Genomic DNA, 21,977 nt, shown 5'->3' on the forward strand with positions numbered 1-21,977 from the left:
TATTTATTTATTTTTATGTATTGCTGAGGATCGAACCCAGTGCTTCATACATTCAAGGCAAGCACTGTACCATGAGCTAAAACCCCACCCCAGATTGTCATTACATTCATTTTGGTTAACAGTATTTTGTCCCAGACTTTTGATTTTGTTCCTGAGAGCATACTTCTCAAATGCTCTACCACTTAGCTTCACCCTCAGTGTCAGACTTTAAGTCAAATTTTTTTTGGTGGTGCTGGGGAATGAACCCAGGCCTTGTGCATGCAAGGCAAGCACTCTACCAGCTGAGCTATATCCCCAGCCTTAAGTCAAATTTATCAGTCTTCCATCTTTTGTAGAAAGGATTTGCCCTCACTAAGAGTATTATTGAAATAAAAAATCTTTCCCATTTTTTTTAGATGATTTTATAGTTTCTACTTTTATTTCACCTTTGCAAAAGAATTAGTTCTGTTTGCAGTAAAACAAATGTTTTCAATTTTTTGTTATGATTTAGTATAGCTAAATTTATTATCAATTACTGATCTTACTTTAAATTCATATTAATAGTAAATGCTCAGTAAAATTAATTTTGAATCTCTTTTTTTGTGTTTAGTCTAAAGCATTGGGCGATTTTTTTATATCAGAACTCTTAATTACTGCTACAATTTAATTTATAATTTTACAACATTCTGAATAGTGATTTTAACTGGCCTCAGAATAAGGAACTAAGCAGTACAGGCATTCTGAATGCCTCTCTGTCCTCTGCATTATTTTGTTGGTAGTATAACATCCCCAAGTTATTTTTTTTTAATTTTTTAATAATTGTTTTTTAGTTATAGGTGGACACTATATATAGTGTTCACCTATGTATTTATTTATTTATTTTAGTTGTAGTTGGACACAATATTTTATTTTTATGTGGTGCTGAGAATTAAACCCAGGGCCTTGCACATGCTAGGTGAGCGCTCCACTGCTGAGCCACAACCTCCCCCCCCAACAATATCTTTATTTTTATGTGGTGCTGGGAATTGAACCCAGTGCCTCACTCATGGTAGGTGAGCGTCCTGCCTCTAAGCCACAACCCTAGCCCCCAAGTTATTTCTTATTTATTATTTTACAAAGTAGAGATAACTAATAAATACAGTTTAGATGCTTTGGTTTAGTGTATATTTTAAGAACCCTTGAGGACTTTACATACATTCATTGAATCATTTAGTGTGACTAATAAAATTAATGTCCATTTTATCAGGGTTTATAATAGTGGAATATGGTAAACAAATATCCATTTTTAAATGTCTAGGTGAATTAATAATGGCATATCTATAAAATGTAATACTGGGCAATCACTGAAAAAATAAGGTCTGAGGTATAATGTAGAATAGTGGCATAGAAAAAGGTACAAAATAGATTGTTTTTTAAAAATAGCATTTGCAATAGTTAGGCCTCATTTTTGTTAATTTATGTAAAATGTTTGTGAATGCCTAAGGTAAAATTCTGGGTGCTTTTATCTCACTATGTTGCTTAGATGGGTCTCTAACTCCTAGGCTCAAGTGATCCTCCTACCTCAGCCTCCTGAGTAGCTGGCAGTACAGATGTTCACTGCACCCAAATTCAAAATGTATATGCATTAAATTGAGTTCTGAAAGTTTGCACACCAAATTGGAGAATGGCAAGGAGGAGTTTTCATTTTATTCATTTGTTTTGTTTGATGTTTTTATAAGATATAGTTATTTCATAATATATCTTAAATTAAAAATTGATAATATTGGGGTTGGGGCTGTGGCTCAGTGGCAGAGCACTTGCCTGGCATGTGTGAGGCACTGGGTTCAATCCTTAGCAACAAATACAAAAATAAGCAAATAAAATAAAGGCAAGCTGTCCATCTACAACTACAAGAAAATAATAATAATAAGTAAAAAAATTGATAATATTAAAATGGGCATAAGTTTGTTTCCCAGTTCTCTTTAAAAAATTGGACTCCAGGGCTGGGGATGTGGCTCAAGCAGTAGCATGCTCGCCTGGCATGAGCAGGGCGCTGGGTTCAATCCTCAGCACCACATAAAAATAAAATAAAGATGTTATGTCCACCGAAAACTAAAAAATAAATACTAAAAAATTCTCTCTCTCTCTCTCTCTTAAAAAAAAAAAAACTACTAAAAAACTTGGACTCTCTTCTTAATCTAATAATTAGATTGGGAGACTTACTTCAGAGTTCTTTGAATATAATCTTACTATCATTATTAAATTTTAACTAAATGGTGGTTTTTTTTGTTGTTTTTTTGTCCAGGGTTTTTTCACAATCTGGAAATTTCATCATAGTTCTTTATTCTTTGACACATAAGGAACCTGAGTTTTATGAATGCCTCCCTTGTGATGACAAAGTACCTGAGCTTCGATTTCATTTACTGACCAGCAAGGAAACATTACATCTTTTCAATGTAAGTGATTTGATTACTCACCTACATTGATGACTGTTTCCAATTGCATTTTGGCGGTTTAAGCCCAATGGTCTTACCCTTTAAAATAATAATTTCATCAATCATTGAATATTAACTTTTCATTTATGGTTAATTTTTGTTCAGTAAATCTTAGACCGTATGTCTAGAACCAAATTATAATAGAAGATAAAAGATTATCCACAGATACCTAGCCTGGGTTTTTCTAAAATTTTTGAGGAATATGTCAATAATTTTTATATGTTGTATCATTTTGTACTGGTGAGAATTAATTTTGTGATTTTAGTATTTTCTTTGCCTTGACTGTTATTTTAAAAATATGTATATAACTAATACATAAAGTTTTCACACTTAAAAGTCAGTGTTTATATAATCCAAGAAGTTGTATCTATTAAAATATATAGAAAAAAATAAAATACATAGAAATTCATTAAGGATGATCAAAGAAAAAGAAGATTTTTTTAAAGTACAGGTGTCATATAAAATTAAATTTAGCCAGCATGGTGGCACATGCCTGTAATCCCAATGACTTGAGAGACTGAGGCAAGAGGATTGCATATTTAAAGCCAGCCTCAATAATTTATCTAGGCCCTAACAATAGTGAGACCTTGTCTCAAAATAAAAAAATTAAAAGGACTGGGGATATGGTACAGTGGTAATGTGTCCCTGGGCTCAATCTCCAGTACCAAATTTTAAAAACTGATTTTCTTTTTCTTTTTTGAAACAAAGGTCTTGCTTCTGGGTCTGTAGCCAAGTACCACCACACCCATCTAAAGACCACTTTTTTTTGTTTGTTTGTTTGGCTGTACTGGTGATTGGACATGGTACCACTGAGCTATGTCCTGGTCTCACCACCCCCACTGTCCACCCCTGACTCCGCACATCTTTTTTTTTTTGAGAGAGTTCCTTGCTAAGTTGTTGAGGCAGTCTCAAACTTGTGATACGCCTGCCTCAGTCTCCCAAATCACTGGGATTACAGGTGTGCACCACTGTACACCTTGTTTAAAAATCATTTTTTAATGAAATTCTTTTTATTAGATCAATAATAAATAAATTTATATCAGATCAATAATAAATAAAAATATTCTTTATTTTATTAAAAAAAGTTGAATAACTCTAAATAACCATGTATATCTATTCTGATCTTTTGAGTTCATTTATAGGGTATAGCAGTTCTCATATTGTAGTTATTATTATCTTAAATGATCTCTGATAATTTGTTTCTACTTTAGAGACATGTCATTTATCATTTTTCTTTAGATGTCATCCTCAGTTTATAGTTATTTTATATTCATTAAAGTCCTGGTTACTGAGTTAATTACATAATACAGGTGATTGAGTTTTAACTTTCACTTACAGATCTGGGAAATGGACATTTTACAAAAGAAGGTTAGAGTTACAGAAATCAGAAGTTTCCCCACCAATTTACCCAGTATTTCAGAGCTACTTTTTATCTAAATTGAATTCTCTGGTGTTTTTATTTAAGTCACATCTCAAAGTATGACCTACTTCATTTCAGAATGTTGAACCTTCTGACAAAAATCAAATCCATTTTGAACTGAGTGCTGAAAGCCAAGATACAGAAACAGAATTTTTCAGCAAGTTTTCAAAGAGTCTTTCAACTAAGAGGTAAGAGATAACTTTTTATTGTCATATATACTTTATTATATTTATTATTTTTTGGTAATTAAAATAACTAATTATTTTTGATAAAACTGTCTTTGCTTTAAATGTATTCTTTCATAGTCTCTAGAAAGCTGGCTGATAATTTTAATAAAAAGACAACTCTAATATAATTTTCTTTTGACTTGATTTATTATGTAGGAAACAAAAAAGGCATTTGTCAAGAAATTATCTTGCCTAAGAAGTAGCATTCTATTTCTTTCCCCACATTTTTTTATTGGTGTGTTATAGTTATACATACTGATGGGATTTGTTGTTACATATTTGTACATGCACACAGTACACAATATAACAATATAGTTTGGCCAATATCACTCAATGTATTCTATTTTTAATGTCTTTTGTTTGTTCTTCCTGCCTTATAATTTTAAACCTGGCTCTATCAGATAAAATACTATTAAAATAACTCCTCTACCTAAAAAATAAATGGTTTGTTTAAAATTTTTTAAAGCAAATACACTTGGAGAATATTAAATAAGGGCTTGTGACTCTTTGTGTCATTGTATCCTACTTTTGTGGTAAAGAGGATACACCCTTGTATTAATGAGGGTTCTCCAGAGAACAGAAACAGTAGGATGTATATATGTAGAGTGAGATCTTTATATTAAAGAATTGGCTGCTGTAATTATGGAATTTTGGCAAGTCCAAAATCTGCTGGGTAGGCTGGTAAACTGAGATTCAGGGAAGAGTTGTAATTTGATTCCAAAGGCTATCAGCTGGCAGAATTCCCTCTCCTGGGAGATTAGTCTTTCTGTTAAGGTGTTCAGTTGATTGGAGGATGCCCACCCATATTATGGAGAGTAAAATAACATCCACAGAAACATCTAGAACAATGTTTGAGCAAATAGCTGGGTATTCTGGCCTAACCAAATTGACAAATAAAATTAACCATTACATCCCTAACCCAGCTTTATCATTTATTCTACCTATGTGCCAGGTGATGTGATAAGGGTTAGGGACATGATGTTATTAGTTTATTCTTTGATTCCTTAGTTTAGAAACAATTGTTATTTTTAATGCATCATAGCAATTGACTTTTCTGTTAGTCAACTTTTTTACTATAACTCAGATCTATCTTTGGACCTTTAGTGCTATCTGTTTATAATATTAGCATGATAAACAAACAAACAAAAAATCTTTCTACTGAGTTATAGAAACCAAATTTCAGTCAAATCAAGGCCTTTTCATCCCTTTTCCTCTTTTTTTAATTTTTTTTTTTTTTTAGTTGTAGATGGATGCAATAACTTTATTTTATTTATTATATGTTTGAGGATCAAACCCACTGCTTTACACATGTGAGATGAGCACTTTACCACTGAGCCACAACCCCAGCCCTTTGGGTTTTGTGTAAAGGATTGTAATGGTGTACCAATACTTGGAATAAGAGTTGACATAATTCTCATCCATCTCTACTGCTGTATATTGAGATGTTATCATTAGCAGCTGATCTTAAGCAGACTTGTGCACATTCCTGCAGTGAAACTCCTATGACCTTATTCTGGTTCCTGGCTCTCTCTGTCATGTCTGTGCTATTCTGAGCACTTGGGATATCATTCTGTATTTCACTTGTCCTTTGACTTGATGGGAGAGCTTTGTGGCTTGGTATAGAACCATCTGCTTAAACACACTATGCAGATATTCTTGTTGCTTCATTGCAGTACCTTGCAGAGAAAGATCTTTGTGTCTCTCTCTCCAGACTATCAGTTTGGGGGAAGTTCTCGTCTGCTATTAGAATTTCAAGTCTGCTTTGGAGTTACTTGTTCTATTATCTTCTACAAGAAAGAATTCAACTTGTATAAAACAGGATGCAGGGTCCTTTCTTTCTTTTAACCTTTATTTATTTATTTTTGTTTGCTCTTTTTAGATATAGAATGTATTTTGACTTGTTATAAAGGGAGTGTATAACAAGTGTATTTTGACTTGTTATACGTAAAGAGAGTATAACTTATTCTAGTTAAGATCCCATTTTTGTGGTTGTACGTGATATGGTGTTATATGCATATATGAACATATAGGAAAGTTATGTTCGATTTATTCTACTCTTTCCTATTTCCACTACTCCCTTCCCTTCATTTCCCTTTGTCTAATCCAGTGAACTTCTATTCTTCCCTCCCCACCCCTTATTGTGTGTTAGTATTCACATATCAGAGAGAATATTTGGCATTTAGTTTTTTGGGGGATTGGCTTATTTTGCTTAGCATGATAGTTCCATCCATTTACTAATAAATGCCAGGATTTCATTCTTCTTTATGTCTGAGTAATATTCCATTGCACATAACATTCCACATTTTCTTTATCCATTCATCTCATCTGTTGGAGGGCACCTAGGTTGGTTCCATAGCTTAGCTATTGTGAATTGAGCTGCTATAAACATTAATGTGGCCACATCACTATAGTATGCTGATTTTAAGTCCTTTGAGTATATACTAAGGAGTGGAAGAACTAGGTCAAATGGTGGTTCCAGGACTGGGATGTAGCTCAGCAGCAAAGTGTTTGCCTTACATTCATAAAGCCCTGGGTTTGATCCCTAGTTCCAGTTAAGAAAAAGAAAAAGAAAAAGTGGTTCCATTCCAGGTTTTCTGCGGAATTTCCATATTGCTTTACAGAGTGATTGCACCAGTTTGCAGTCCCACCAGCAGTGTATGAATGTACCTTTTCCCTTACATCCTCGCCAATATTTACTGTTACTTGTATTCTTGCTAATTGCCATTCTGATTGGAGTGAGGTGAATTCTCAGTGTAGTCTTCATTCAACTTTCTATAATTTCTACAAATGTTGAACATTCTTTCATATATTTGTTGACCATGCCTATTTCTTCTTCTGTTCAGTTCCTTTGCCCATTTATTGATTGGAGTTTTTTTGTTGTTTGTTTGGTGTTATGTTTTTTGTTAAGTTTTTTGGAGTTCTTCATATACAGGATCCTTTCTTAAGAGCCTCTTTAGTTCTAAGCTCTCTTTTAGCTTCCTTTTTTTGTTGGTTCTTTTTTTGGTACTGGGAAATGAACCTGGGGGACTTAACCACTGAGCCCCATCCTCAGCCCTTTTTTATTTTGAAATAGGGTCTCACTAAGTTGCTAAGAGGCTGACTTTGAACTTGTGATTCTCCTGCCTCAGCCTCCTGAGTTGTTGGGATTATAGGTGTGTGCCACTACACCCTGCTCTTAGCTTCCTTTTGACTTTACTTTCCCCTAAAGCATTCTATTGAAACTTTATCTAGTTTAGACAAAAACATGATACATATAGTATTTCAAATCTTTAGTCTTAAACCCTAGTTTCAGCTTTTGAAACTTAGTACTAATACTCAAAATTGTTCTATATTCTGCAGAAGTATGCCATCTGTGATACAATAACCATAGCTGACTAAATGAGAGGTGATACCTAAATGTATTTTCCCATCACAGATATAACTTCATAGGAATATGTAATTCTTTAATTATTTTCCTTTTTAGCATAGTGTTTGTGTCAATGTGCATGCCTTATCAACAGATTATAATTTTTATATTAAGTATACTTGTAGACTCCTTGCATAATCAATCAGAAGGTGCTCAGTTACTATTGATTTATTGTAATGTTAATAACATAGGGATAAACCTGCCATGATCAGGTAAACAAGGTAATCAATTAAATAAGAACTTGAATAGATCAGCTTTCCTGGTCAACTAATATTGATCTGAAAAAAAAATCTATAGTGTTAGATACTAAATTAAATGATCCAAATACTACTTTTTAAGGTCTTATTCACTCAGTTTAAACTAGAATAAAGTATACTAGGTTGCTAAAATTTTTTCTTGTCTCCTTTTCTATGCCTTAGTTCTTCCCAGAAGTTATCTCTTGGAAAAATACCAGTAAATGATCATGACTCTGGTGTTGAAGATGAAGATTTTTCTCCAAGACCAATTCCTAGTCCTCATCCAGTGAGTCAGAAGGTATCCCTGATCTTAGTATGAATTCACCTTTGTGATTAGAGATCAAAAAGCCTCTTTTTAAAGCATTAAATAGGACCTAAAATTTATTTATTATTCTAGCTATATATCTCTATATGATTTTACACATATAAACACACACACCCTCAAAGTACATATAATTATTGTTAAAAGTAATAATGCATATACACATTCTTTATACTCTTTACATATATGTAATTATATATATAATGATTACATATAATTGTTATTCTCAGAGAAAAGTGAGGCATAGATTGGTTAAGTTACCTGTCCAAGATCACACAGTGAGTAGTAAGGCTGGGATTGTTAATTCAGGAGGTTTGGTTTTAGAATCTGATAGAGATTTGTTTTGGGTTTTGTTTTGTTTTCTAAGACAGGGTCTTGTTAAATTTCCCAGGCTGTCCTTGAACTTGTGATTCTCCTGCTTCAGCCTCCCTAGTAGTTAAGATTATAGGCATGTGCCACCACATTCAGCCCAGAATCTGGTGCTTTAAACAACCATATAGCCAGGATTACTCAGGCCCATAATCCCAGTGGCTCAGGAGGCTAAGGGAGGCAAGAGAATCATATGTTTGAAGCCAGCCTTAGCAATTTAGTGAGACCCTGAGAAACTTAGAAAGACCCTGACTTTAAAAAAAGAAGAAAAGAAAGAAAGAAAATCTAAAAAGGACTGGGGATGTCGCTAGTGGTTAAAGGCCCCTGGGTTTAATTCCTGGTACCAAAACAAAACAAAACAAATACAGCCATATAGACTCAACATTCTATACTATCAGCAAAGCTTGATTTTTTTGTTTTTTGTTACCATATTCTGAAAAAACATCTCCTTTGCAATCAGAGGTTAATTTTCTGATTCCATCATAATTTTTTGTGCTGCCAACCAGTGGGTTCTTTTAGAATTGTTGTATACCTCACATGGATTTGTTACTTATTTTATTTATTCATTTTTTTATTGATAGTGGGATTGAGCCCAGGGGTGCTGTGTCACTGAGCTACATCCCCCAGCCCTTTTTAGTTTTTTGTTTTGTTACTTATGTTAGAAGAGAAAGGTATGGGAAAGATTTTTTAAACGAATATCAAGGTATAACCAAATTCTCCACAAGGAGCATTTTGTTTAGTCTTCCCTGCTCTTTTTCCAGCCCTTTTAGCTGACATCAGTAAAAGGAATAACAGAATAACATAATTTAGTGGAAAAATATTTTGAAATATTTATTGGAAAATCCCTTGTTATTTGAGATACATAAACATTTGCTACTAGGTCTCTTGAAACATTCTACCTGTGATAACTTCTTTACAGAGTGAAGATGTAAAACTAGTGTATAAAAGTTTCTCATATCCCATGATCTAAGCAACATTAATTAGTGGTCCAATAAAAGAAGTTCCATTATTAAATAAGTCTGGGAGATGCTTAGGTATATTCTTTCAGAACAAAGACCTTGTTTATTTTGCTTACAATTATATTCATACTGCCTACATTCAAGATATCCAGAAAATATTTATTGATGGTATAGATTATGAATAATATTTAAATGGCTAATATTAGAGAAATACTAATCTAAGGAAAGTAATGCATATATCTTTTCCTAAGAATTTCTTTTTTCTTTTCCATTTGTAGATTTCCAAGATCCAACCATTAGTTCCTGAACTTTCACTTGTTTTAGATGGCAATTTTATAGAATCAAATCATATGTTGAATCCATTAGAAACGGTGAACACTGAAAATTCTCCTTTGTTGATTCAGCACTCTGAACACTTGAAGGCAATGAAACCTGAGCTTTATGATGAGAAACACAGCCCAGAAGCTGAACCTGGAGAGTCTTCCTTAAAAGGGATATCAAGTCAGTTTAATCAGGACAGTGCTCCTTTGAGGAGCAAGAGCAAGACAGACAGCAAAGTAAGACAGCCATCTACCTGTAACATAGGGAACCCTCATTTTAGGAATAAGAGTGTTCAGCCATCTTCTTTTAATGTTCCACCTCCTGATATAACTGAGAAACTTCAAGCAGTTTCTGCTGGAAATGTACAGAAAGAAGAGTATCCTCTAAGAACCTCCTCATTTAATTCTAGACAGTCTTCTCTTGCTCCACAGTCCCATCCACACAATTTTGTTTTTTCACCTCATAATTCAGGAAGACCAATAGAAGTTCAGGTACCTGCTCCCCCACTACCAACTTATTATTCCACAAATGTCTGCAGCTGTTATCAGCATCATGGCCATATTCAATATAGTCCAATAAGTTCTTGGCAAGGAGTAAATACAGTTGGATCCATTCAAGACCTCCAGTCTGAAGCCCTTCAGAAACATTCATTGATTCATCCAAGTGGATGTCCAGCTCTATGTCATAAAGCATTCTATTCTTCAAGTAGCCCTGTAGCCTTGAGACCTCAGGGAGGCATGGATAGTTCTCCCCACAACAATGTAGAACCATCGCCTGTGGCAAGACCTTCACATATAGACTCTTGTAACCCACATCCTTGTGCAGTGTGTATGCACACAACCAAGACTGAGTCAGATAATGGAATGATGGGACTGTCTCCAGATGCTTATCGGTTCGTCACAGAGCAAGACAGACAGCTGAGGCTACTTCAGGCACAGGTTTGCTTGAAGATTTCTTAGTTTTGTTCAATTCTTTGTATTGATATGGTTTCTTAAAAACTGGTTTTATTACTCTTCAGTAATTACGTTTTTATGAATAGAGTTGTCAGAATTAAAAGAAACCTTCAAAACTGAATTCTAGTACCTTTCATTTTATAGATAAGCTGAAGTGAGGATTAGAGAGAATAATTTAACCCAGTTCCTCATTCCTAGTTAATGGTAGAACCAGAAAAGAAAGCAAGCCTTCTTTCACACTATCTTGTGATATCCTAACCTACAAGACTATTGCATTTTTCTTTGCTTTTTTGCTCCTATAAAAAAAGATTGTATAATTCTTCTAAACATTTATATACAACTAAACGTTGACACATCTTTACTTTTTTAATCATTTATTATGTATACCGACCTTTAGCCAGTGTACCTTCAGAGAATAGACTAAAACTTGACTTGTTCCACTCAGTTTGTTCTGAAATGTTCTGTTCCTTAAGGGATTTTATTACAGAGTTCTTTTTTATTTTTTGTGGTGCCAGGGATCAAATCCAGGACCTCACATATGCCACATCTCCAGCCCTTAACCTTTATTGCAGTGCATAGTTTAGTTTATAAGTATTATGTCTTTATTCATTGATATCCTTCCTGCATATACCCACCCCATACCAATTGTTCCTCATTTTCATGTTTTTTCCATAAAGCTATATGGAATATATAATATGTATTTATGTGTGTATGTATATAGTATGCATAAATACATGTGCTTTATAAAATTGGAGGCATCTTGTTTGCAGTTTGGAAAAAAAAGCAATTTGAAATTGTGCTTAAAAATGCTTTGGATAGGAGCACCTGGGAAAAATTCAGCTTTGCTCTTTCTTTTTTTTTTTTTCTTCTTTTTTGTTATTTTTATTTTGAGACAGGGTCTTGCCAAGTTGCTGAGGCTGGCTTCGAACTTGGAGCCCTCCTGTCTCAGCCTCCCAAGTCTCTGAGATTACAGGTGTGTGCTAATACACCTGGCCAGGTTTGCTTTTTTTGTTTGTTTTTAATGTTTTTAGCTGTAGATTAACACAATACCTTTATTTTTAAAGTTTCATTTTTATGTAGTGTTGAGAGTTAAACCCAGTGCTTCACACATGCTAGGTGAGCACTCCTACCATTGAGCTATAATCCCAGCCCCAGCTTTGCTGTTTTTTTAAACCTAGGTAAATTCTTTGAAATTATAAAATATGCATTGGATTTTAACAAATTGTGATAAATATGTAGCAGAAATTTTAATTTAGTTAAATATTTCTATAATGAAAATAATTATTTTTTGTCTTGTTCAAAAAAAGAATAATAGAGGCTAAAAGGATTCTTTAAGCTGTTGAGAAATCTTAGTAACTTGGGACAGGCGCTATAACACATGCCTGTTATCAGCAGCTTGGAAGGCTGAAACAGAAGGAATGTGAGTTCAAAGCCAGCCTCAGCCTAAGCAACTCAGTGACACCCTGTCTCTAAATAAAATATAAAATAGGGCTGGGGATGTGGCTCAGTGGTCGAGTGCCCCTGAGTTCAATCCCCAGTAACCATCCCCCCCAAAATATATGATACAGGAAATCTGTGGTTAAATATAGTATTCTCCTCGTACATGAAATTCTTTTTCTTTTTTAGCTTTTTGTAGGTTCTTTTTTTTTTTTTTTTTTTTTTTTTAATACTTTAGGCGTTTTCCTTGTAAGTACATATAGAACTCTCATACTCTACATAGGAATTTGTTCTGCTGTACACAGAGTTTTCTAATTGTTCTACTGATTATATCAACAGTTTGAAGTACCTATTATTGCAAAAAAATGAAGCAGTGAGCATCCTTGTATTTGCACCTAACTGCATATGTGTCAGTATCTGTGTACTATAGATTCTTAGAAGTAAAATTGTGAAATTAAGTTATATGACTTTGGACAAATAATCTTACTTCTGTGAATTCAGTTTTTTGTCTTTATGCTGTTGTTGTTTTTGAGTTTTTTGTTGTGGTGGTTGGGATTGAATTTAGGGGCTTATATGTGTGTTAGGCAAGTTTTCAACCCTGAGCCATACCCCTAACCCTGAATTCAATTTTCTCTTATACAAAATAGGGATATACATGAGTTGTATGGAGTTCTAAGGATTGAATGAGTTACTAAGTAAGGGCTTAGATTCATGCCTGGTATGAAGTTAATGCTCAATAAATGTTAACTGTTACTATTATTTTTATTATCATTATTGTCTCAGTTAATGACATCATCTGTCATCCAGGCACTCTGGCCAAATTTAAAAAACAAAAAACACCTCGGCTCTTGGATCTGGGGATATAGCCATGATAGAGCACCTGCCTAGCATGCATGAGGCCCTGGGTTCAATCCCCAGCACTACAAAAAATAAAAACAAAAAACTTAGGCTCTACTTTATAGATGCATCCTAAATTTAACTACTCTGTACTGTCTTTCCTGCTATACCCCAAGTCAAACCATTCTTTAATCATGCCCAGTACTGTTCCATATTTCCTGCCCTTGAAAACTCCACAAAAATCTTTTAAAATACAGATCAGATCATGGCCTTCTTCCTTAAAGCCCTCCAGAGATTTTCCATTACAACTAGAATAAATTCCACATTCTTTACTTTGGCTCTCAAAGACCTTTGTGATTCTGTGTCTGTCTCTCTCTTCCAAATCATCTCTTAACACTCTCTTCTATGTTCACTACATTTCAGCCACAGTGTTATGCTTTTTGTTCTTCAAACATGCCACAACATGCTTATATTTAATTCTTAAATTTGCGTCTCCCTTTGACTGAAATATGCCTCCTTTGGTTCTTATAATGGCTAGTTCCTTTACGTCATTCACGCCTTAACTATATGTTGGTGTTTTTTTTTTTTTGGTCTGAGATATAAAGTAGCTCTAAGGAGGCAGCTACTTACCATCACTGTTTTAGCACCTTTATTAGTACTTGACTTGTAATTGTTGCTTAATACATGTTTTGTTACTTGAATGAGTGAAAGTGACTGCCAGAGAGGTTATACCAGTGTTTTCTCTCTCTCTCTCTCTCTCTCTCTCTCTCTCTCTCTCTCTCTCTCTCTTTAAATAAGGGGTAGGAGGGAGTCTTTTCCCTTGTGTTTAATAAAAAGAATTAAACCTCTTTATATTATTTATTTATTATTGTAGTATTGGGAATTGAACCCATGGCCTCACATGATAGGTAAGCACTCTACCACTGAGCTATACCCTCAGCCCAGGTTATACCAGTTTAATACCCTGTATCTGCAATGTTAGCCATATCAAACTCTAAAATTATCAGGTTTATAATTAGAAACTTTTAATTTGCATTATATTATTATAAGTAACATGAATTATTATGGCCATTTGTATTCCTTTGGTTAAAAATCTGTTATTTAAGTATTCTCTACTAAGTCCTTTTCTAACTAATTTATAAGAGATTATATATTAAGAAAATTTATTCTTTATCACACATGGAATCTTTTACAGTTTGTCTTAAGTGTTTTACATTTTGGCCATTTGTTTCATGCATAATAATCTAGCTTATCTAAAGTTAAATATTACTCATTGTCTTTCTGAGTTGTATATTATGTTTAAAAAAGTCTTCTTCCCTTCAAGATTATAAAAAATTTACTCTCCATCCCTCCCCTGTGGGATTGTTGCTTTTATTTTATTTTGTTTGGATGTGGAGGTAAGATTTTTTTTTTAATCAGATAACTAGCCCCACATATTTATTGAATAATATATCTTTGTGTGTGTGTGTGTGTAGTATGGTATTTAACTGGGGGGCACTCCACCACTGAACCACTTCCCCAGCTGTATTTTGTTTTTATTTAGAAACAGGGTCTCACTGAGTTGCTTAGCACCTTACCTTTGCTTAGGGTGGCTTTGAACTGGTGATCCTCCTGCCTCAGCCTCCTAAGCCACTGGTATGTACCACCAAGCCCAGTGTAAAATTTTATTTTGAGACAGGTTCTCTCACTAAGTTGCCCAGGATGGCCTGGAACTTGTGATCCTCCTACCTCAGCCCGCGAGTCTAAATATTTGAGATTATAGGTATGCACCTCTGCATCTGCTGAGAAAGCACATTGTTAAAGCATACTTTCTGATTAACTTTAGGCCCTGAATATGTATAAAAAGTCTCTTATTGAGTGTTTCCTATGTGTTCTTTCTAAATCTCACTTTTCTCATTGAAAAATAGGAGAGATGATTGGTATTATCTGTAGATTTGAAGGTTAAATATGTTTATTATAAAATACTTTAGTGTAGGACCTGGCTGTGATGAGCATTCAACAAGTTAAACTATTTTATTCGTCTCTTTTAATATTCACAACAACCTTAGTTTTGGGTGATATTGAAGCTTATAATATCCCAAAGGTAGCAGAGTATAATTTAAACTTATGTCTTCATGATACTAAAGCCCATGCTCAAAACCACTATAAATACATATGCCATTTTATGTTGACTCAGCCTTTATTTCTACTGATCTTAATAATTTGTTGATAATATTTATACTAATAATGTTAATCCACTAAAATTAATGAGATTAGTTAAATACAGTGTACCATTTGTAGGAAATAGAAAAATCACAGTATTTAAAAAAAAAAAAATCACAGTATTTAAAATCACAGCCCAGGGTTGGGCTGGGGATATGATTCAGTTGAAGGGTTTTTGCCTAGCACCTGTGAGGCCCTGGGTTTGATTTCCAGTACCTCCAGAAAATAAAGGGAAGCTCTTCTGGTATACCCAAGAGAAATGAAAAAAATATTTCCATACAAAAACCTACATATAAATGTTCAAAGCAATATTATTCATGATAGCTTAAACAAATAATCCAATTGTCCACTAGCTAATGAATGGATAAACAGGGTTTGACATATATTCATAAAATGGAATATTCAGCAATAAAAACTATTAGTAAATGCTATAATATTGTTGAACCTTGAAAAAATGAAAGAAGTCAGACACAAGGCTATATACTGTGTGGTTCTGTTTTTACAAAATGACCGGAGTAGGCAAATTCATAAAGATAGAAAGTATTTTAGTGGTTGCCAAGGGTTGGGGTAACTGTTAATGGTATGGAGTCTATTTGAGTTTGATAAAAATGTTCTGGAATTAGGTAATAGTGATGGCTGCAAACTTTGTGAATATACTAAAACTAATGAATTTTTTAAAGTGGTAAATTCTGTGGTATGTGCATTATATCAGTTTTTTATAACTGTTTTTTAATTTTTTTTTTTTTAATGTGATGCTGAGGATCGAACCCAGGGCCTTGTACGTGCAAGGAGAGTGCTCTACCTCTGAGCCATAACCTCAGCACCTATATCTCAATTTTTAAAGGAGGAGGAAGAGGGGCTATTTGTCTTTAAGCCTCAGTTTTGCTACTTGTTAGTTATGTGATCTGGGCAAGAAACTTAAATTTTCAATGCCTTATGTTTTCTTGTCGGTAAAGTGTATTTTATAGTAGTATATTCTTTATGGGGTTTTTATAAAAATCATTCATAAAAATTTATGGTATCTTGTCTTGCAAACAAGAAACACCCAAAAGGTGATGGCCATTATTTATTACCATTTCCAGTTTCAGCATGGCCAAATGTGGGCAACTCTGATTAACATTATTAAGAAAATTTTGTGTAAAATGTTCCATATTTGGTACATGGATTCACAGTATACCATTCTTCCTTGATTTATTAGTGAAGTAGGAATAAAATGTTGAAGTATTAACCATTCAGACTTTTCTATATGAGTGTCAGTTTACAAATGCTAATCTAAACACTTTTATGTTTCACTTTTAAATTTTTACTTAGCTTAAAGTGTTCTTAATAACTAATGATAATGACTCTACACAGAGTTTCATGGTATGTTCTAATTGGAATGTGAGAAAATATAGTTAAAAGTCAGCTCTTTATAACTGGGACACTTTGTAATTCATTATTAAACTCTCCTGCCAATTTTGTTGATAACTTCACTGTCAATTTAAAGTATGTTTTTAATTGATACAGATTCAGCGTTTGCTGGAAGCACAGTCTCTGAAGCCTGGTTCCCCTAAGACAACTATTGTTGAAGACACTGTGCAAGCTACAAAGCAAATGGAGCTGGTTTCCATGGAAGCACAGTCTTCCCCTGGCTCGCACATGAAAAAAAGTGTAAGCATTGCTGTGAGCACAGGTAATTTCATTTTTTTTTTAATTGTAAGAAATTTTTAAGAAATGCTTTTTTATATCTGGCTTTTGGACTTTTATACTAAAATTGGTGCAGAGTACAATAGAATAAAACCAAGGTGATGAAAATATAACTTCAGTCTGTTATTTTACTCTTTTTTTAGAAATGTATATACATATATTTTAGTTGTAGGTGGACACAGTACTTTTATTTTTTTTTTTTTATGTGGTGCCTCATGCGTGCCAGGGGAGTGTTCTACCACTGAGCCACAGCCCCAGCCCCTGTTATTTTACTCTTTATGAAAGAAAAATGCACCGAAGAACACATAAGAAATTACATAACATGATACATTGTTTGGTTTTACTACTTTTCTAGGTTGGACCTAATTCTTTAATTCTTTTTGTTTGCTTTGGTTTGTTTGTTTTAAGGTCCTAGGGATTGAACCCAGGGCCCTCATGCATGCTAAGGCCTGGCTACATCCCCAGCCTTTTTTTTTTTTTAAACTCTGGAGTGCTCTACCACTGAATTGTATCCCCAGTCCTTTTTTTATTTTGAGACAGGGTCTCAATAAGTAGCTCAGGCTATCCTCGAACTTGGCAATTCTCTTGTCTCAATCTCCCAAATAGCTAAAGTTAGACGCAGTTCTAATAAGATAAATCATCAGTGCTTTGAGGGATCAGGGTAAGGTTTTATCTATGCATTGCAATTGAGTGTGGGCATTAGAAGTTATGCAACATTTCAGTAAGTAGAGTTGAGAAATGGCAGAACAAACTGGGTAAGAAAAATAGTATGGACTCTATGAGAAAACATGGGGCTCTGAATTGTATTTCTGGTGATTAAGAATGAGCAGGAGGGGCTAGGGATGTGGCTCAAGTGGTAGCGTGCTCGCCTAGCACGCGTGAGGCACTGGATTCAATTCTCGGCACCACATAAAAATAAAGATATTGTGTCCACCTAAAACTAAAAAATAAATATCTTAAAAAAGAAAGAAAAGGAGCTTGTGGGTATTACGAACCAATAAATGTACCAAAGTGCAGTCTTCTATGTTCTCTTGTAAAATTCTGTGTTTACGATATTCCAGTTGCTTAACATCTATATCTATCACTAGACTGTAAGCTTTTGAGATCTGGACCACTGAAACAATGTCTATTGAGTAAATAAACTGACAATTGAATGAAGTCATTCACATATTCAAAGTGATTATGAAATTGAGACATGTTTTCAGACATAATGTATGAATTCAAATATATTAAAACATCATAGATTCATATTTAGTTATTATTTATCTACATAAAATGAATTATTAATAGTCTTTTTTTTTTTTTTTTTTTTTTTTTAGAGAGAGAGAGAGAGAATTTATTTATTTTTTTAGTTTTCGGCAGACACAACATCTTTGTTTTTATGTGGTGCTGAGGATCGAACCCGGGCTGCACGCATGCCAGGCGAGCGCGCTACCGCTTGAGCCACATCCACAGCCCCTATTAATAGTCTTTTTAACCAAATGACTTTTCAAAGCACATTTATTCTACATGTACTTAATTCCCTAAAGGTATATATTGATACATAGAGTAAGCAGGACCTTTTTATCTTTTTCAAAATTGTCTTTAATAAAATAATGAATTCTAAGTTACCTCTTGCTTTTTTATTCGTTTATTTTATTTTTATTTATTTTTATGTGGTGCCGAGGATCAAACCCAGGGCCTCACACATGCAAGGCAAGCGCTCTACCACTGAGCTACAGCCCCAGCCCTTATTCATTTATTTTCATAACACCTAAGTAGAAACCATTTCAACTTGGATTCACTTTTTGGTTTTAATCATATTTTTTAAATCATTATTTATAGCAGTGTTTCCCAAATTGTAGAATGCAGATCACTGATGATACAAAAGAAGATTTGGGGTAATGAATATTTTACATTTTACAATGTATTTTTTCTTTTTTTTTTAAGTTTTAAAAATTATTTATTTTTATTTGTTCTTTTTAATTATATACATCAGTAGAATGTATTTTTACATATAATACATAACTTCCCATTCTTGGGATTGTACATGATATGGAGTTATCACGGATCATGTATTCATATATGAACATAGGCAAGTTATATCCAATTCATTCTACTGTCTCCCGTATTCCCATCCCCGCTTCTTTCCCCATTCCTCTCTGTCCAGTTTGGTGAATCTTCACACACACACACACACTCCCCCACATTTTGTTTGGGGGGGGATTGGCTTATTTCACTTAGTGTGATAGCCTCCAGTTCTATCCAGTAAATGTATTTATTGTTATGAGTATTAGAAGAGCTATAACTAGCACAGCAAATGTACAACTTCACAGAAACGATGACACTAGGCAAAGGTAAAGTGGGTTAGCCAGTCATGGTAATGCATGCTTGTAATCCCAGTGACTTGAGAGGCTGAGACAGGAGGATCGAGGCCAGCCTGGGCAACCTACTAAGACTCTATCTCAAAATAAAAAGGGCTAGAAATGTAGCTTAGCAGTAGAGCAGAGTTTAAGTAGGGTTTAATTCCCAGTAATAAAAAATAAAAAAGTAGTTAATTTAACAAAAAGTATAAGCAAATATGCAAAAAGCTCTGAAAATATATGCAGATGGTCCATAAATATTGGGGAGCATTTGATTTTTACATATGTCTGATGCCTCTCTAATATAGTTTCTTAAATATTCTATTTAAGGATGAAAACCAGAGATCCTAGGGTTTTGTATTTTATGTATTTTCTCCTGCTATTTAGAGCAGCAGTTTTCAACACACAAAGACACCCTACAGTTAATATTCAGAACCTTAATATGTAAAACAGAGTCATTCCTTTAAAAGAGGCAGAACCCAGGATGTCCCCTTTCCCTTTGTCCCAGTTTTCTTCTTTCTACCTTTCACCTAACTTTTTGTGGCATTTCTGAGGAAATATAATCTGAAAACAGTTGTAGATAATTGTGTTAAAATAATATAGCTAATCATAACAAGCTTTTATTTTCATTATTTTTGTAATTGAATATTTATTTCAGTGTCTGTTAAATCACTTTACCTCCAGGTGCCAGCCTGTTTTGGAATGCACCAGGCGATGATCAAGATTCTCAACTGAAGCAAGATGACACCAAGATTTCTAGTGAGGACATGAATTTTTCTGTCAATATTAATAATGAAGTCACAAGTCCTCCAGGTAGTGCATCTTCATTAAGAGAAGTTGATATTCCCAGTTTTGAAGAAAGCAACATTGCTGTGGAAGAATTTAATCAGCCAGTTAATGAATCCAAGTAAGGTTTCCTTTATTCGTGTTTCATCCTATTTTTGTCTTTTTCTTTTTTCTTTTGTTTTCACATTTTATCTTTAATTGACAATTTTGTGGGATACATTTAGATGTTTACAGTGTAGACTGAGCAAATCAGGCTGTTCAACATATCTATCATGTCACATAGTTACCATTTTTTTGGTATGATGCAAACATTTAAAATACACTCTTAGCAATTTTGAAATATATCATGCATTGTTATTTACTATTATCACCATTCTGTGCAATTTTTTTTTTTTTTGTACCGGGGATTGAACTCGGGGACACTCAACCACCGAGCCACATCCCCAGCCCTATTTTGTATTTTATTTAGAGACAGGGTCTCACTGAGTTGCTTAGTGCCTCGCTGTTGCTGAGGCTGGCTTTGAACTAGCAATCCTTCTGCCTCAGTCTCCCGAGCCACTGTGATTACAGGCGTGTGCCACTGCGCCTGGCTCTGTGCAATTCTTATTTAATCTTTTTTTTTTTTTTTTAAAGGGGGTGTGCTGGGGATGTGACTCAGGGTTAAGTGCCACTGGGTTCAATCCCTAGTACCCGCACCCCCCCCCACCAAAAAAAAAAAAAAAAAAAACTTATATTTTTTGTTACTCTAACATAAAACTATTTATTTTCTACATGGTATTTTCATTGATATATTTCCATAATATGGTGTCTGCATAACTGTCATTTTTGAGCTTTCTTGAACCATTCCCAGATGTCAGTCACTGGATGTGTTAACAGCCTGAATAACTCAGAATAACTGAAGAAAACTTCAAATTACATACACTCACTCCTCACCTTTGAGATTCTTATAATACTAGGTTCTAGATGGAGATGGGGCTCAGAATCATAAAATTTTTTTACAATTCCCTATTAAAATTACACACAAAAAAGAATATTTTTGAAAGATAACAACCTGAATACTTATCTGAGATTTGCTTCAGAATTATCTAATGGAAGATGAAATAGCTAAGAGTTTAAATGAAATAAAATTGTCTTGTAATTGATAAGTTTTGAAACAGATGGTATGTGGTAGTTTATTATATAATCTCTTGTTTGAAACTTTTCATTGTGAAATTTTCTATTAAAAAAATTCCAAAGTAGGGGCTGGGGATGTGGCTCAAGTGGTATAGCACGCTTGCCTAGCATGCGTGAGGCGCACGGGGTTCGATTCTCAGCACCATATAAAAATAAAATAAAGATATTGTGTCCACCTTAAAAAAAAAAAAAATCCAAAGTAACTCAGATCCTCAGCACATTTGGTAATAAATTCAGCAAATTTTCTTTGAACTTGTGGTATGTGCTCCCACAGAACTTGGCACTAGAGATCAAGCAGTAGGTTAGACAAAACTCCTAATTTTATGAAATATATCCTCATAAGCAACAAAATAATATAATATCATATGGTGACAGCTACTATGAAGAAAATGAACAGAGTGATCAAGTGCGGTGTAACTTGGATGGTAGCATGAGAATGAAGTGTGATATGTTAAATAGGGTGGGAAAGGAAGCCTCTTTGAGAGGTGACATTTGAGCAGTGATTTGAATAATGAGAAGGAACCAGTCATGACAGGATCTTTGGGAAGAGTGTTGTGGTTAGAAGAAATACCAAGTGTTAAGACCTTGAGTTGTGCATGAGCTTGACAGATCTAGAAGCAAGCAGGAAAGGCAATATGACTGGATACAGTGACTGATAAGGAAGAGTGTAAAAAATGAAGGCAGAGATCAAGGCAGGAGCCAAAGCATATAGGGCTTTGTAGGATATAGAAAGGAGTTTTGGAGGGGCTGGGGATGTGGCTCAAGCGGTAGCGCGCTCGCCTGCCATGCGTGCTGCCCCGGTTGGATCCTCAGCACCACATACAAAGAAAGATGTTGTGTCCGCCGAA

The 21,977-nt window shown here is 34.3% G+C and overlaps 1 protein-coding gene across 1 annotated transcript in view; it reads left to right on the forward strand.

Moving 5' to 3' along the window:
* The window catches only part of Stil (STIL centriolar assembly protein), a 49,471-nt gene that overhangs the window by 19,381 nt on the left and 8,113 nt on the right, over positions 1 to 21,977 (forward strand). The window contains exons 9-14 of the mRNA XM_015485028.2: positions 2,264 to 2,414; positions 3,952 to 4,061; positions 7,926 to 8,040; positions 9,671 to 10,651; positions 16,649 to 16,814; positions 19,855 to 20,077. Of these exons, the coding sequence (XP_015340514.1) occupies positions 2,264 to 2,414; positions 3,952 to 4,061; positions 7,926 to 8,040; positions 9,671 to 10,651; positions 16,649 to 16,814; positions 19,855 to 20,077 (1,746 nt within the window). The remainder of the gene's footprint in view (positions 1 to 2,263; positions 2,415 to 3,951; positions 4,062 to 7,925; positions 8,041 to 9,670; positions 10,652 to 16,648; positions 16,815 to 19,854; positions 20,078 to 21,977) is intronic.

This window comes from Marmota marmota, unplaced genomic scaffold (genome assembly GCF_001458135.2).
Source record: "Marmota marmota marmota unplaced genomic scaffold, marMar, whole genome shotgun sequence".
NCBI classification, from domain to species: Eukaryota; Metazoa; Chordata; class Mammalia; order Rodentia; family Sciuridae; genus Marmota; species Marmota marmota.